The 17096-nt window shown below is 59.5% G+C and overlaps 1 protein-coding gene and 1 long non-coding RNA gene across 2 annotated transcripts in view; one reads left to right on the forward strand and one right to left on the reverse strand.

Moving 5' to 3' along the window:
• Window positions 1-127: 127 nt before the first annotated feature.
• Window positions 128-10833, reverse strand: LOC127488657 (uncharacterized). The gene is made up of 3 exons (XR_016225742.1): window positions 9270-10833; window positions 7112-8790; window positions 128-230 (listed from the first exon to the last, which is right to left on the reverse strand). It is a non-coding gene; the product is annotated as an uncharacterized LOC127488657 (long non-coding RNA).
• Window positions 5404-17096, forward strand: part of FOXK1 (forkhead box K1) — a 53001-nt gene continuing 41308 nt past the window's right edge. Inside the window, exon 1 of the mRNA XM_002723065.6 lies at window positions 5404-6061. Within this exon, the coding sequence (XP_002723111.4) occupies window positions 5469-6061 (593 nt within the window). The 5' untranslated portion in view covers window positions 5404-5468. The remainder of the gene's footprint in view (window positions 6062-17096) is intronic.

Below are 17096 nucleotides of genomic sequence, written 5' to 3' on the forward strand. Positions count from 1 at the left end.
CATGTGAGTCCTGGATAAGAAGGCCCCAAGTGTGCTGGGGGACGCAGGGTAGCCCTCCTGGGGTCCAGGCTGCGGGAGCTCCGATGGGTAAGGAAGCGTTCCCCTGGGGGGAGTTTGTCCTGTTCACCTTATGCAGATACAGGAGTGCATGCTTTGCAGGAACAGGCGGAGTTCTCATCGGTAGTGTGATGTAACGCCCTTGGAGCTCCGAGAACAGGCAGGAAGCAATTCTGGGGAGACAGGAAGGATGGAGAAGGAGATAGAAGCCACAGGAAGTGACACGCGGTGAGCGGGAAGGCACAGGGGAGGGGGAAGAGGCAAGAGAAGGACCTGGTCTCCCTGGTCCTGCCCCAGACAGTCCCTGAGTTCCAGGCCTTCTGGGACTTGCAGCACCAAGGCTCCCCCCACCACCCACCACCACCACCAACCTCCTGTCACAGCCACTGCTGGGCTGGATTTCTGCTGGGGCTGGGGTCCCCTCCTGTGAAGGGACCCTGTTCTGCCGCCTCATATGCACCCAGCAGGAATAGCCGGGGCTCTGGCTGAAGCGGAGCATGGCCCATATTGGCCCTCGTGGGCCAGTGAGGCTGCTGCCAGCCACCTGCTGCCTGGGGGCTGCAGACCTGAGGAGACAGGGTCCAGCTGCCCATGAGTGGAACTCTACAGCAGTCCAGCTGACGAGTAAACCCCACAGAGCACTGCACGCGAGGCCCATGCCACCAAGGGGTGCAATGCTTGATAACAAGTAGCTTCTGAAATGGACAACACCGCACTTAAGCCTTGTTTATTTTATAAATTTCTCTCGTTTTAAAAAAAGATTGATTTATTTGAAAGGCAGAGTGACAGATAGGGAGAGACAGAAAAAAAAAAGAGAGAGAGATCTTATATCTGCTGGCAGAGAGAACCCATATCTGTTCGATCACTCCCCAAATGCCCATGACGGTCTGGACTGTGCAGGCACAAGCCAGGAGCTGGGGATCCAATTCAGGTCTCCATGTGGGCAGCAGGAACTCAACTACTTGAGCCATCACCACCCCCTCCAGGGTGCGCATTGGCAGGAAGCTGGAGTCAGGATCGGAGCCAGCGTCAAACCCAGGCACTCCAGTGGGGCACACAGGCGTCTTCACCACCAGGCTGAACGCCCTGCCCTCCATCCTACTGTGAAGTGCCCTTCTGTGTGTGGTGATATCCCATTGTGGCTTTAATTTTATCCCTAAGGCCGGTGCCGCGGCTCACTAGGCTAATCCTCCGCCTTGCGGTGCCGGCACACTGGGTTCTAGTCCCAGTTGGGGCGCCGGATTCTGTCCCGGTTGCCCCTCTTCCAGGCCAGCTCTCTGCTGTGGCCCGGGAGTGCAGTGGAGGATAGCCCAAGTGCTTGGGCCCTGCACCCCATGGGAGAGACCAGGAGAAGCACCTGGTTCCTGGCTTCGGATCAGCACGGTGCGCCGGCCGCGGCGGCCATTGGGGGGGTGAACCAACGGAAGAGGAAGACCTTTCTCTCTGTCTCTCTCTCTCTCTCACTGTCCACTCTGTCTGTCAAAAAAAAAAAAATTGACCCCTAATAACAAACAATGCTAAGCTTCTGTTCAGCCCACATCTTTGTCATCCATGTATCTTCTTTGAAAAAGCACCTGTTCACATCTCTTGCCCAAATTTTTTTTAAAAAGATTATTTATTTGAGAGGTAGAGTTACAGACAAACAGAGGGAGAGACAGAAAGGTCTTCCATCCACTGGTTCACTCTCCAAATGGCCACAATGGCTGGAGCTGGGCTGATCCGAAGCCACGAGCCAAGAGCTTCTGTCAGGACTTGGCCAGCTTCCCAGACTGTGGCAGAGAGCTGGATTGGAAGAGGAGCAGCCGGGACTAGAACCAGTGCCCATCTGGGATGCTGGTGCTGCAGGCGGAGGCTTAGCTCACCATGCCACAGCACCAGGCCCTTTTGCCACAGCACGAGTTGTTTCTCTAGATGTTTTATTGCCTCTTCGACGCCGCCTCCAAGGTCACCTCCTGACACCATGCTGCGTGCTCACTGCTGGCGTAGGGCCTTGAAGTTGGCTCTGCTCCTCTGTTCCTTTCTGTGTCTGCACCAGCTCCACACACTTGGAACAAGGTAAGAGCCCAGGCACCGTGGGGCCCTGAGAGACTGGCTCAATCTACTAGCGATTGCAAGCTTTTTTTTTTTTTTTTTTTTTAGCAAATGTTTTGTAAAACAGCTTGAGCATGCCCTGTAGAACCAGGGGGAGTGAGTGAAAAATTCAGTTTCTCATATTGTGGTTGCGGCATGGCTTTTTCCTGGCTCTTTTCTTGCCTTCTCTGTAGTAGCTGGTAGTAGCTGTCCATCTCTTCAATGACTTACTGTTCCAGGAAAAAGCAGTTGGAAACAATTAAATCGGTGTCTGGACCTGCCAGGGTCACGGGGAGCTGGCTCTGCAAGCCCTGGAATTATTGTTGTACTGTTTCTTGCTCCTTGTGTGGGGAGAAGAAGCCCCAAGTTTTGTCAGTGGGCCTGTAATTTTTTTTTTTTTTTTGACAGGCAGAGTGGACAGTGAGAGAGAGAGACAGAGAGAAAGGTCTTCCTTTGCCGTTGGTTCACCCTCCAATGGCCGCCACGGCCGGTGCGCTGTGGCCAGCCCACCGCACTGATCCGATGGCAGGAGCCAGGAGCCAGGTACTTCTCCTGGTCTCCCATGGGGTGCAGGGCCCAAGCACTTGGGCCATCCTCCACTGCACTCCCTGGCCACAGCAGAGAGCTGGCCTGGAAGAGGGGCAACCGGGACAGAATCCAGCGCCCCGACCAGGACTAGAACCCGGTGTGCCAGCGCCACAAGGCGGAGGATTAGCCTAGTGAGCCGCGGCGCCGGCCTGGGCCTGTAATTAATTCTAAATGCTTCATGCTAAGGTAGGCGTGAGTGCCTGGAAACCTAGTTACTGCTCTTGTCATCAAACAGAACTGTCAGGGAAAAGTAAGAAGTCATCTTTCTTTCTTTTTTTTTTTTTTTTTAAATTTTTTTTTTGACAGGCAGAGTGGACAGTGAGAGAGAGAGACAGAGAGAAAGGTCTTCCTTTGCCGTTGGTTCACCCTCCAATGGCCGCCGCGGCCGGCGCGCTGCGGCCGGCGCACCGCGCTGATCCGATGGCAGGAGCCAGGAGCCAGGTGCTTTTCCTGGTCTCCCATGGGGTGCAGGGCCCAAGCACCTGGGCCATCCTCCACTGCACTCCCTGGCCACAGCAGAGGGCTGGCCTGGAAGAGGGGCAACCGGGACAGAATCCGGCGCCCCGACCGGGACTAGAACCCGGTGTGCCGGCGCCGCTAGGCGGAGGATTAGCCTAGTGAGCCGCGGCGCCGGCCCAGAAGTCATCTTTCGAGCCTGGGAGGTTGTCATAAACCTCGTGGTTTTAAACTGTGGCGACGGGGCCAGCTTTGCGGCACAGCGGGTGAAGCTTTGAAACTGGCCTCCCCTACCTGAGTGCAGGCTCAAGTCCCAGCTGCTCTGCTTCTTACCCAGCTCCCTGCCAATGCACCTGGGAAGACAGCAGAAGATGGCCCAAGTGCTTGGGCCCCTGCCACCCACATGGGAGACCCGGATGGAGCTCCTGGCTCCTGACTTCAGCCTGGACCAGCCTTGGCTGTTATAGTCATTTCGGGGAGAGAGCCAGCTATTGGAAGACCTCCTTTTCTGTCTTGGCCTTTCAAATACAATAAGCCTTTAAAATAAATGGTGGTGGAATGCATGTAACAAAATTTTGCCATCTCTGCTCAGGCATCACACACACGCAGCTGGCTGTGTAGCCATCATCACCCTCTGCCCCACGGAACTCCCACCCCAGCCCCTAGCTCCCACCACCCTACTCTGCAGCTGTGGCCCTCACGGAAGCGGAGCCGCACGACATAGGTCCCTTCGTGTGTGGCTTATTTCACCCCCCGTGACATCCTTAGGTCCCCTCTCAAGCTAGCAGGTGTCAGGCTGAGTAAGTTCCACCGCAGGCATGCACCCCAAGTGTGGGTGGACACTGGGGTGCTCCCAGCTCTTGGCTGCCGTGAGAAATTCTGCGCCCAGCACAGCTGCCCTGGGTCTGCAGCGGGGAGCGGAGCTCGGCATGGAACCAGTGTGCCCACAGCGACCGCACCACCTCACGCCCCCTCTCCCTTTCTATCAGATCAATATTTATTACTAAAAAGGTTTGTTTACTTACTTGAACGGCAAAGGGACAGAGAAAAGGATGAGAGAGCAAGCTTCCATCAGCTGGTTCACTCCCCAAATCCTGCAACAGCCAAGGGCTGGGCCAGGAAGAAGCCAGGAGCCACTCCCACGTGGGCCATCTTGGGATGCCTTCCCAGTAGCATGAGCAGGGAGCTGGACCCGCAGCGGGGCACCCGGGACTGCCGCTCCGCGATGGGATGCCGCGGTTGCAAGCGCTGGCCTAACCAGCTGTGCGTCAAGGCAGGCCTCAGAGGGCAATACTGTGTGGTCCACACGGCTCCCCTCCATCCCCCTCCTCTCTGGCCTGGTCCAGGAGCGTCCAGACCCCCTGACCCGCCTCGCACCACAGCTGGGACCCCGTTCTGCGCGAGGCTCCCTGCAGCCCAAGAGGTCGCATTTTAGACACCGGTATGCACTGTTCTGCGGGAGCCCCAGACCCTCGATGACCCAGCACAGCGCCTCCCCGCTCCGTAGCCTCCTGTGGACACCATCCGGTCATGGCCAGGCGCCTTCTCCCCCGCCGACGGCTCCTGTCCTGGAACCCTGCTCAGCTGCAGCCCACCCTTCGGCCCTCAGCTCAGGGGTCCTCGCTCGGGACCGCACCCCCCCTCAGCCTGGCAGGCAGGGTCTCTCCTCCTGGCTGCGGTTGCCTGCCCGGCAGCGTTTGGGCCCCGGTGCGCCCAGTCGCGCAGGGACCGGCCAGCGCCCGGGTTGTGGGCGCCTCGCACCGATCAGATCTGCCGGTCCCGCCCGGCTGTGGGCTCCACCAGGGCCAGGGGATGCGGGTTTCGCCCACACTCCATAATTATGAAATGAGGGGGCCTGGATAACTTAGCGAGGCACGAGCGGGGCAGAGATGGAGAGAGGCTCGGACCCGGCGCGTTTGTCGAGTGCATGAGCGACCGCAAAGTTTTAGGCAGCGAGGGAGATCGTGAAAGCGAGGCAAGTATTTTGGGATCGCACCATTAGCCCCTCGCTCCGGCGCCCGGGGCCACCGCTTGCGGGCAGGCCGCTTCGGGGCGGTGCCCGCGTCTCGCAGGGCAGGGCAGGGCAGGGCAGGGCGGGCGGGACAGGCGGCGCGGCCCCCGCTGCCCCGAGCCGGCCGGGGCGCCGCGGGCTGGGGGCGGGGCGCGCGCAGGCCCCGCCGGCTCCGCTCCGCTCCGCGCCGCGCCGCCGATCCGGCCCGGGTTTCCGCGCGCGCCGCGCCGGCCTCCCCGCCCCCCGCGCCTCCACCCCGCCGCGGAGCCGCTGGCGCTGCGCGAACATGGCCGAAGTCGGCGAGGACAGCGGCGCCCGCGCCCTGCTGGCGCTGCGCTCGGCGCCCTGCAGCCCCGTGCTGTGCGCCGCGGCCGCCGCCGCCGCCTTCCCCGCCGCCGCCGCCGCCGCGCCCCCGCCCGGGCCGCCGCCCGCCGCGCCGCCGCCGCCGCCGCCGCCGCCGCCCGGGCCGCCGCCCGCCGCGCCCCCGCCCGGGCCGCCGCCGCCGCCGCTGCCGCCGCCGCCGGGCGCGATCGCGGGCCCGGGGCCCGGCGCGGGCGGGGGCGCGGGCGCGGGCGCGGCGCCGGCGCTGGTGGCCGCGGCGGCCGCCTCGGTGCGGCAGAGCCCGGGGCCGGCGCTGGCGCGGCTCGAGGGCCGCGAGTTCGAGTTCCTCATGCGGCAGCCGAGCGTCACCATCGGCCGCAACTCGTCGCAGGGCTCGGTGGACCTGAGCATGGGCCTGTCCAGCTTCATCTCGCGGCGCCACCTGCAGCTCAGCTTCCAGGAGCCGCACTTCTACCTGCGCTGCCTGGGCAAGAACGGGGTCTTCGTGGACGGCGCCTTCCAGCGGCGCGGCGCGCCCGCCCTGCAGCTGCCCAAGCAGTGAGTGCGACCCCCGGCCGCCCCTCGGGTCACCCCCATCGCCGCCCCCGCCGGCCGAGGCCCCCGGGTCGCCGTGTCCGCCCGCGATCCCCGCCGAATCCCGCTACCGCGACCCCTGACGGCCGAGGCCCCCCCACCCGTCACCCTGACCCCCGGTTATCCTGACCCCCGCCGGAGGAGACCCTCGGTCACCTTGATCCCCGCCGGCCGAGACCCCCGGTCACTCCCGACCGCTGCCCCTACTGGCCGCTACCGGCCGGGCCAAGGACACCCTGGATCCTGCGGGAAACCCGCCCCTCCCCCGCTGCCCGGCCCCTCCCCTGCCCCTACTCCTACCCTGCCCAGTCTGAACCTCCAGGGACACCCCTGGACCCCGCTCCCCAACCACCCTCAATCCCTGGGGTGGACGCCAATCCCCGTGGGCCTGAATCCAGGGGACCATCCCAGCCTGGCCTCCTCCCTGCCGATCTTGGACCCCCTGGCCCCTCTGGACACCTAGGAGGGTGGCTGGGAGGTGCCCAGTCTAAGGGCCATGGGGCGGTGGGGACCCTTGGGGCAGGTCTGCCTAGGGAGGCTCAGCAGGGCGGGAGACGGGGTGGCTAGTGTGGAAGGCCTTTCAGCCGGCTGGAGACCCCCGGACACACAGGCGCAGGCAGGCCTGTGGGGTGCCCTGGGTGCCCTTGCTCTCTGCGCCCCGCACCCGCTGCCCGGAGCTGTCCCGACCCTGCAGCTCTGCCGTGGGAGAAAGCCTGAGTAATGGCTCACTTCCTCCGGAGGCACTTTCTTTTTCTGTTTGCTGCTCGCCGCACACCGTGGTCACGTTCGGTTGACGTGGTTCTGCCCCGCGCTTGTCCGTCCAATCGCTCTGTCCTGAGCCAGGGCGGGTTTGCAGGTGATTCCCAGGGCCCAACGTCCGTTTCCGTGAACCCCAGCACCCCCACCTCGCCGGGGCCTCCGCCTGCCCGGTTGTAAATCCGGCAGTGAACAGTTTTCAAGTGCTGCCCTGGAGATGACTCACGCCCGCCTTGGGGTGTGAGAGGGAACGCTTACCTTCATTTTCCAAAGCCAGAAGGTGCGCCCTGCCTCCTGCTCACACAAACCCTGCAGTGGCTCTGCACTCTGTCCCGTTGCCGACACGCTCTTAAATGCGCTAGGGGTGGGGGCTGCCCTGGTGAGACCATGGCAGGGACACGGCTGCCCCTGCACCCGTGCCTCGTGTGCTCCCCTGGAACGGTTCGTGTCCAGGGCCTCCTGCACCAGCCCGTGGACAGGTACACGCCTAGCCAGGACCCAGCCTCCAGGATCCTGAATGGGACTTTCCCACGAGCGCCGTTTCGGCTCACCGAGTCCCCGGGTCGTGCCCTGAACGTGCCAGCACAAGTCTGTTACCGCTGAAACGTGCTGTTCAAGTTTATACTCCCAAGGAGCTTAGGTTCTTAGTGGGTGCCTCGTGGAGCAGGTGGACCATTCGCACGCACACACGCACACACACCCCTGCTGACTCGGTGCTGCACACGTGCGGCAAGAGCCACTGTGCCCAGCCCGGCTGGCTCTGTTCGACTTCGGCTTTGCCTCTGAACAGCACCATGTGGGCAGTGATGGGAACCACACAAGCTCAGGGCAGGTGTGCGGAAGGAAACCCATCGAACGGACGTCCGTGTGTCCCCTCCCTCGCGCCGATCTACGAGGTGCACACAGCGTCTTGTAAGAGGGAGGCCAGGGGTCTGGTGTTTAGCACCTTTCCAGTCATCGAGGGCTTGTAATGAATCCGAAGCCAGGGTGCTGCTGTGTGAGTGTTTATCGTGGAGAATGGCTGCGGTTGCTTTCTCTCGGGCTCTCACGGTTCCCACTGCAGATTTCTCTCGTTGCGTTGGGATTTTGTTGCCTTGAGCGGGCGTGTGGGTTCCGTGGGCCATGGTCGCCAGAGGCCCTGTGGTTTCGCGTTGTGTTGGTGGCCACCCGTTCCTGAAAACCTTCCCGTTTCGTCCTGAGCCGCCACCTTGCCCACCTCAGGATGGGGCCCCTGGGTGAGGCTGGCGTGTGCCACACTCGCGTGGTCACCTCCTTCCTAGGAGAGGCTCCGGAAGCCACCCCGTTGGGGACTGGAGGCCTGTGCTTCCAGGTGTTCAGTGTTGTTGTTGTTTTCTTAACAGTTGACCTAAGAGGTGTTTGTCGTTCTTTATTTTTTATGTATTGAAAGGCAGAGTGACAGAGAGGGAGAGACTGAGAGAGATCGTCCGTGTGCTGGTTCATTCCCCAGCTGGCCAGGGTTGGGTCAGGGCGAAGCCGACAGCCCAGGACTCTGATTCTGGACCATTTGCTGCTTTTCCAGGCGTATCAGAGGGGACCTGGATTGGAAGCGGGACTGCGACTCAGGTGCTGTGATGTGGGACGTGAGCCCGGCAGTCGGCAGCTCACCCACTGTGCTACAGTGCCAGCCCCGGCGTGTCCGATTATCAGTAGGAAAACGGGACTTGGGCGTAGCTGAGATAGCTGGTTCCTGTGCTGCCCTGTGGGCTACTGAGGAGGGCTACTCCAGTCTCAGAGGAGCCTCGGGCAGAGGGGAGCGTGCCGCGTCCAGGGTCAGGGTTTGCTTCACTGTGCACTGGGCGGGACACCCGGGCCGGCCGCCGTCGTGGCATTTCTTCCCGAGCGTGAGCGCCAAGCCCAGGCTGAGAGGTTAGCGTCTTCGGCGCGGGAGCTGGCCGTGCACAGCACCTGTGTGGTGTCTGTTGAATGAACAAATCAATGACCCAGTGAGTTTGCAGCTAGAGGAACTGTGTGTGTGTGTGTGTGTGTGTGTGAGATGTAGCTTGGTTTCCTGGGCCAGAGGAGAGGTCGCCCCCACCGCCACACCACTCTCCAAGCCCCCCCTGGTAGTGAGCAGGAGTTCTTGCGTGAAGGCAGGACACTGTGGGGAGGAGCATCAGAGGCTAACACGTGTGGGCGTCCCGTTCTTCCCCTTCTGTGCGCTCCAAGTTGCCTGTGAGGAGCGTGGCTCCTTTGGGTTACAGGACACTCCAAGGAAGAGCAGAGCCACGCTCGCCTGCCCGCGCCCAGTCCCGCCCAACCACTGGGAATCACAGATGTGAATAGTTAGTAAACTCTTGAGAGATAAGACTTCTTTGTCAAAAAGTTAACCACAGTGTCCTTATCACAGCTGAAAAACGAATCGTGATTTGTTGCCCGCGCCCTGGCTTTTGCTCACGTTTGTTTGAGTCCAGAGCCCACGCATGCCCCCACATCAGGCTGGCTGAGGTGCTCGACTGTCTCTTGTCTGCCGCGGGCTCCCCCCGCCCCCTTATTTCTTGCTGCAGTTCATTCATTCATTGGAGAAACCGGGCTGTTGGTCCCACGTGGGCTCCCAGAGATTGGGTCCCCAGGCAGCGGTCTCCCGTGTCCGCCTCCCCGCATCGTCATTCCTGTAAATAGGCTGTTGGATCCGGGATTTGATCAGACTGCTGTATGTTTTTTTTTTTTTCTTTTTTTTTTTTTTCTTTTTACCGAAACTGCCTGCTAGTTCGTGCCTGCTCCCATCGGGAAGCAGAAAGCCCGCTGGCTTGGTCGTGTCCCGTGCTGCTGTCCCCTCTGGCTGCCAGCGACAGGTCCTGGGCGGCTGGCACACCCCACCTTTGGAAAGGCTGCTGTCAGTGGCGGGTGTCGTGAGTGACAGCTTCCGCCCGTGGCAGGTGGAGTTGGGAATGGTAACCACCCCCCACCACACACGCACTCACAGCCCCCCACACACACTCACTGCCCCCCGACAGGCTCACTGCCCACGTGGCTGTCAGGCCCGATGGAAACACGTGCGTCCCCTTGCTGTTTCCATCTGGTCTCGTGAGACTGTGGAGTTCGTTACGAACCATCCTGGAGCTAGTGCTCAGACTGACATTGCTTTCTGAATCATTTGGGAAGCACACGGGACTTGGTGAAGCCCGCGGGGCCGTGCCCAGTGCCCCAGTGCCTGCTCTGGGGGGCGGTCAAGGCCTTTCCCCTGCAGCTCCCCCACCCTGGCACCCCCCCCTTCCCAGGGGAGCCGCTGGGTCATGGCTTGTTGGGGGATTGGGATTGCCGAGCTGCGTTTTGCCTGGGATGAGAGAGAACTCCAGGTGAGCCTCGTTCCTGCGGGGAAAACTCTACCCAGGTGAGGTTGGGTCTTTTCCCCACCCTGTAGGGCAGCCACTGCCCTGGTAAGATGGAAAGGCTGGGGTTAGGGGCGGGTCAGTCTGTTTGTGTCCCAGAGGGCAGCTGGAGGGCAGCTTACGCCACCCTGCAGGGGACAAGGTGGTCACTGGGCCTGACCCCCTGAGAGCCTGTCCTGGGCACCCTGGGGCTGGAGGTGACAGACGCAGGTGAAAGATCTCGCGCAAGCCGAAGTTTTCCCACTGGAGCCTGTGTGGGATGGGGAGAAGCTGAGCCTTTGAGCCTGCGGCTGGGAGCGCGTGGGGAGTGGCTGGGCACAGAGGACGCCTGGGCCAGTCCTGTCCGGACAGGAGGGCCGCTCCGACGGGAGGCTGTCTCCTGGCTTCTTGCTGGTTGGCTCTGTATGTCACGGGTATCAGTTCCAATTTAGACTGTCTTCTTGTTGGAGACTGACTTTAAAAAGGTTCGTGGCAGTGCAGCAAATTGGGAGCCGGGGCGTCGTTAGGATCCAGTTCACGGCGAGTGTTGTGGGCTTACCACCCATTCTAGACAAATTACGTAGAATGAAGAAAGTCGGTCCGTGAGAAGCATTGCTCTCCGTGCAGTCTCTGCTGAGCCGAATCCAGGAAGGTGAGAAAGCCCGTGTCCTTCGGGTGAGGGGCAGGGCCGTGCAGAACGTGGCGTCTTAATGGTGTTCCTGTCCAACACTTTGGAAAAATACACAGCTTTGTTCGAAATTATGTGCCGAAATGCAGCTACAGCATTTGATTCGGAGACAGAGTAATTTACTATTTGCTGTTTTTGCATCTTGCGACTGTCAGGGGATAAACTTGTTAAATTAATGACAACTCACATTGCAGTCTGCCTCATTTCCATAATTACTCTACATTTACAGCATTTCATATTAAAATGAGAGGATTATATAAAATGCCTTCACTTTGATTTCCTGGAAATGGGCCTTCCGTCACGACTCCTTCACGATATTGTAGTTAATTTTCATTGCGACCATCACTTTTCATGAGTTTCTAGTTTCCTGGTAAAATGTTGCTGGTTAATTAAAAAGCGAGTGGCGTGGAGTGTGTGCGGACGGACGCAGCTCCGCAGTTTGTGCAGGAGACAGGAGGCCAGCCGGCGCTGCCAGGAGTGTGCGGGCCAGGCCGGGCCCCCGTGGGTGGCCTCCCTCAGGGCCGCTGCGCGTGGACAGGCCAGCCCCATGCTGGCAGACATGTGGCTTTTCTCCCTGGAGTGATTCCCAGCGGGCAGAGCGTATCAGTAGATGTACAGAATGGACGTGGGTATCTTACCTGTGATTTTTAAAAACATTGTTTGAAAGGTAGAGGGACAGAGGGAGAGGCAGAGAGAGATTTCCCATGCGCTGGTTGGCTCCCCAAATGGCGGCAACAGCTGGGGCTAGGCCAGGCCGAAGCCAGGAGACCGAGTTCCACCTGTTGGTGACAGGGACTACTCAAGCACTTGGGCCATCCTCTGTTGCCTTCCCAGGTGCGTTAGCAGGGAGCTGGATTGGAAGCAGAGTAGCGAGGACTGGCACCAGTGCTGTGCTGTGGAAGCGAGGTGTCTGAGCCGTGCCATGACGCCATGCCAGCCCTCCGTGTGGCCTGCCGCAGCCATCCCAACATGTTTGCGCTGGCTGAGAGAGGGGTGACTGTTCTCCCGCTCAGGACCCTGCCCCGTGGCACCTGAGCTCCCTGGGAGCCACGCTAAGTGCCAGAGGGTGCGGTTCCCTTTGGGGCAGCACTGCCTCTGGACTTCCCTTTGTCTACACTGGCAATTCTCCGATTTTTTGGTTTCAGGGCCCTCTTTTATCCTTACACATTACTGGGGACCCCAAAGTGCTTTGATTTATGTGGGATACATCTGTTGGCTTTTACCTTATTAGCAATTAAAACTGAGAGATGTAGTATAGATATATGTTTATTTATATATGCACATATATACACACTGGTCTCAAAAATAGCACTAGTAAGCCTACTTGAAAAATAACTGCTTTTTGTAAAGAAGATATTTCTCACAACAAAAATAATTTAAGGTAAGAGTATTTCTTAAAATATGAAACTGTTCGTCTCTGGCTTCTGCCGTCGTGGCTGCGGGCTGATCGGCTGTGCCCCTCCTGCACTGGCTCCCACATCAGTGAGGGCAGCAGCGAAGCCGCAGCGTGGGATCCAGCCCTGCCTCGCGGGCTCTCTCCCCGCGATCTGTCGCGCTGAAGCCCATGGCTGCGTCCTGCCAAGTGACATCCCACCTCGGCCGTCGGGACACCCAGAGATGTCTGCCGCACCCACAGGTTAAAGATTTATTTTTTATTTGAAAGGCAGAGTCACAGGGAGAGACAGAGACACAGAGACAGAGACAGAGAGAGAGAGAATCTTCCATTCACTGGTTTACTCCCTAAATGGCCGCAACTGAGTCAATTGCTGAGAAAGGGGTAACTGTTCTCCCCGCTCAGGACCCTGCCCCAATGGCTCTTGAGTTTCCTGGGAGCCATGCTGGTCTGGAGCCAGGAGCTTCTTCCGGGTCTCCCATGGGGGTGCAGCGGCCCAAACACTTGGGCCAGTCTGTGCTGCTTTTCCCAGCAGGGATCTGGATCAGAAGTTGAGCGGCCAGGACTTGAACTGGCAGTCATAGGTGATGCTGGCGTTACAGGCAGCAGCTTAACGTGCTGTGCCACAGCACCGGCCCTGACACAGCATATTTTTTAAAAAAGATTTATTTATCTGAAAAAGGCAGAGAGGCAGTGAGAGAAGAGACAGAAAGAGAGATCTTCTGGTTCCCTGCAGAAATGGCCGAAATGGCCGGTGCTGGACCAGGCCACAGCCAGGAGCTGGGAACTGTATCCCAGCCTTCCACATCAGTGACAGGGCCCCAAGCACTTGGGCCATCTTCCCTGCTTTCCCAGTGCAACAGCAAGGAGCTGAATCGGAAGCAGATTAGCTGGGGCTTGAACCAGACTCTGAAATGAGGCTGCTGGTGCACTTTGGCTCAACCCACTGCACCACAGCGCCAGCCCCAGCATGCTCTGTAAAGACTGTTTTAGGGCAGTTTAGGTTCACAGCAAAAGCATATTTTTAAAGACTTGTTTGTTTATTTGAAAGGCAAAGTGACAGAGAGAGAGAGAGAGAGATTTTCCATTCTCTGGTTCACCCCCCAAATGGCCACAACAGGTAGGGCTAGGCCAGGCTGAAGCCAGGGGCAGGAACCCTCTCCAGGTCTCCCACATGGATGGCAGGGGCCCAAGGACATGGGCCATCGTTGGCTGCTTTCCAGGGTGAGCACTGTCAGGGAGCGGGATCAGCAGTGCAGGCGACACTGGATCTCAGATGCTGTCTCTGATGGGGAATGCAGATGTCCCAAGTTACTGCCTAACCTGCTGTACCATAATACCTGGCCCCATAATTTTACAGAAATTATTTGTAAATGTTTATTTTATTTATTTGAAAGAGTTACAGAGAGGTAGCGGGAGAGGGAGAGAGATCTTCTATCCACTGGTTCACTCCCCAAATGGCTGAAACAGCCAGAGCTAAGCTGATCCGAAGCCAGGAGCCAGGAGCTTCTTCTAGGTCTCCCGTGTAGTGCAGGGGCCCAAGGACTTGGGCCATCTTCCACTGCTTTCCCAGGCCACAGCAGAGAGCTGGATCGGAAATGGAGCAGCCGGGACTTGAACCAATACCCATATGGGATGCCGGCACTGCAGGCCAGGACTTTAACCCACTGCACCACAGCGCTGGCCCTGAGTTTTTACAGAAATTTTTTTTTTTTTTTTTTTTTTTTTTGACAGGCAGAGTGGACAGTGAGAGAGAGAGACAGAGAGAAAGGTCTTCCTTTGCCGTTGGTTCACCCTCCAATGGCCGCCGCGGCCAGCGCGCTGCGGCCGGCGCACCGCGCTGATCCGATGGCAGGAGCCAGGAGCCAGGTGCTTTTCCTGGTCTCCCATGGGGTGCAGGGCCCAAGCACCTGGGCCATCCTCCACTGCACTCCCTGGCCACAGCAGAGGGCTGGCCTGGAAGAGGGGCACCGGGACAGAATCCGGCGCCCCGACCGGGACTAGAACCCGGTGTGCCGGCGCCGCTAGGCGGAGGATTAGCCTAGTGAGCCGCGGCGCCGGCCTTTACAGAAATTTAAAAATTAATTTAACCATTTCCCTTGTTAGTAACTTGTGACAAAATTTGGCTAAGTTTAGTGTATTTGGGTCTTGACTCTGCCACCATTCGTCGTGTCAGTTACTATGTCTCTTTCCCTTCCCGTGAGCAGGTGGGGTCCTGTGGGCCACCTCCGTCCTGGCTGCACATGAGTGGCAGCAGCAGGTACAGGCAGGTGCAGGCCTACCTGGGGAGGCCAGGCTCACTCAGGTCATTGTGTGGACATCTGAGAGCAATGTCAGCCGCAGTGTGGTGGGTGCTTCACATGTATTTATTTTATGTATTTAACTGAGAGGCAGAGTGACAGAAGGGGAGAGAAGGAGAGGGAAAAAGATCTTGTACCCACTGGTTCACTCCCCAAATGCCTGCAGTGGCCAGGCTGAGCCAGGCCTAGCCAGGCGCCACATCCAGGCCTCCCACGTGGGTGCCTTAGCCCCGCGCACCGCCCGCCACCACCACACACGGGGCACAGCTCTCACGGGAGCGTCCGCCGTCAGGATTTCTCACGACACTTTTCCAGGTTCACTTTCTAAACAAGTGTGCCTCTCGTGATGAACGTGTAAGTTCACTTTTTCTTCCGCTCCGTGGGGAGGGGCGTGCGCGTGCGCAGCGTGCCTGGCAAGCCTGTGCTGGAACCAGGAGGTGGGGCCCGGCAAGCAGGCGAAACCCGACACCGCGAGCCAGGATGCAGGCGGTGGGACCTGGCTGGGGGCTGCCACCCAGCCTGGGCTGGGAAGGGGTGGGGGGATGAGACTCCCGGGACCCCAGCGCCCCTGTGTCCTGCAGCACGTGCCTTCCCACACGGGCCCAGCAGGCTGCCCATGGCCAGACCTCCGCAGGGGCACTTGCTTGCAAGTGTGGCCCCTATGGCTGAAGAACGCAATTTTAAATTCAGCTTCAGTTTTCAGGTGATGCTGACAAGGCCACGTGTGTGGTGTCCCCTGCTACACTGGGATCTACTGGTCCCAGGCTGTGGGGCGTGGCTAGGCCTCAGCCCACCTCTGCCAATGAGAGGTACCTCGTGGACTCTCCCTGGGTCCCAGGGTAGGTACCCTGGGGCTGACCTGGCTCCCACACCTTGCAGCCAGGAGGGACCGCCTGTCTTGGCTGCTGGCAGTGAGCTACAGAGGAGACTCCCTTTCTCCACTCCATTGCCAGCCTCTCACTCGCTGATTTTATTTATTTGTTTGAAAGTCAGAGTTACAGAAAGAGAAAGAGAGCTCTTCCATCCGCTGGTTTACTCCATGGATGTCTGCAACAGCCAGGGCTGGGCCAGGCGGGAGCCAGGAGCCAGGAGCTTCATCCGGGTCTCCCATGTGGGCCCAGAGGTCTCAGGACTGGGGCCATCTTCCACTGCTTTCCCAGGCACATTAGCAGGGAGCTGGATCAGAAGTGGAGCAGCTGGGACTGGAACAGGCACTGTGGCTTTACCCAGGGAGCCTCAGTGTCGGCTCCGCCCATGTCCTGGGGCCAGAGCACCCCAGAGAGCAGAGGCACACTGCTGGTGTAGGGGAACTGTAGAGCGTTTTCTGGACGTGCTGGTCATTGACAGGTAAGCCGAGTCCAGCTGCTGTGTTGGAGTTTGATTTGTACCCTGCAGACGTCCAACTTCCTGTGTCAACAGGTGGGCGCCACACGCGTCTGCCAGTCTCGGCTGCATGCTTTGGATGGGTGTCCACAGCGCCTTGCCTGGAGCCTGCAGGGCCTGCCGTGGCAGCCGGGCACTGAGCGTCAGGGTGAGCACTGGGCGTGGCCAGGCTCCCCAGGCAGCCTCACGCCGAGGGCCTCCCCTGTGACCCGCACACTTGGTGACACCGCAGCCTATACACGTTTCTGATGGGGGGGTGGCTCCCAGCCGCCGGTGATGCCGGCATCTTCTGGAGGCTGCTCCAGCTCGCAGGCTCTGCACCTGCGGGCAGGGGAGGGCTGCAGGCGACAGAGGCCGGGCCAGGGGCCCCCGGGCACTGCCAGCAAAGGTGGTGCCCAGGTTTGCTGAACACCCACCAGGATGAGGACGCTTTGGGTCAGCGTCAGCGTCCTGTGGACCAAGCCCTCCGGCTGTGAATAAAGTTTTATGGGGACACAGCAGGCCAGCTTGTTTCTGTGCCGTTGTCTGCCTACCGTGTGGCCGTGACTGCAGCGCCCGGGGCCGTGCGTCTTGCTGAGTTTCCCTGGCGCCATGTGTCACTGGTCTTCTGGTCCTGCTCACCCCTAGAGGCCTGCTCATTTGTTCCTGGGATACGAATGGGAACATCGTCCTTATTTCTTAAAGGGCTGGCGTTTGCCTGCCTGCGTGTGTTTCCTCAGTATGGGTTTTAGAATACTAGATTTTACCTTTTGCACTTTGAAAAAACATCCAGCTTCCAGAAGAGCTGCAGGTGTGGTGCCGATGGCCGCTGTGCGTGGGCGTTCAGAGGCGTGCTGTGGGGGCCCCTCCGTCCTCAGTGCCACAGTGTGTGCTCCATCACCGTGTCCTCATTACACGTCAATGCGACACTGCCGCCTGCTGTGCAGTCCCTGTACCCATTTCCTCTTCTGTCCCCACAACGTCCCCGGTGGCCGCACGTCCCTGGCGCGGGACCCAGCCCAGCAGGCAGACCCCCCTCGTGTCGCCCTGTGGCCTCGGCCTCCTCCCCCTGGGCTCCTGGCCTGCCCGGCTGTGCCCTCATCGACACTGGTATTTTTAGGCAAAAATGGGATTATTTTGTAGGAAACCTCTCGATGTAGATTTGTCTGAC

The sequence above is a fragment of the Oryctolagus cuniculus genome, chromosome 19, assembly GCF_051225735.1.
Source record: "Oryctolagus cuniculus isolate XC-2025 breed Fujian yellow rabbit chromosome 19, ASM5122573v1, whole genome shotgun sequence".
Taxonomy (NCBI): domain Eukaryota; kingdom Metazoa; phylum Chordata; class Mammalia; order Lagomorpha; family Leporidae; genus Oryctolagus; species Oryctolagus cuniculus.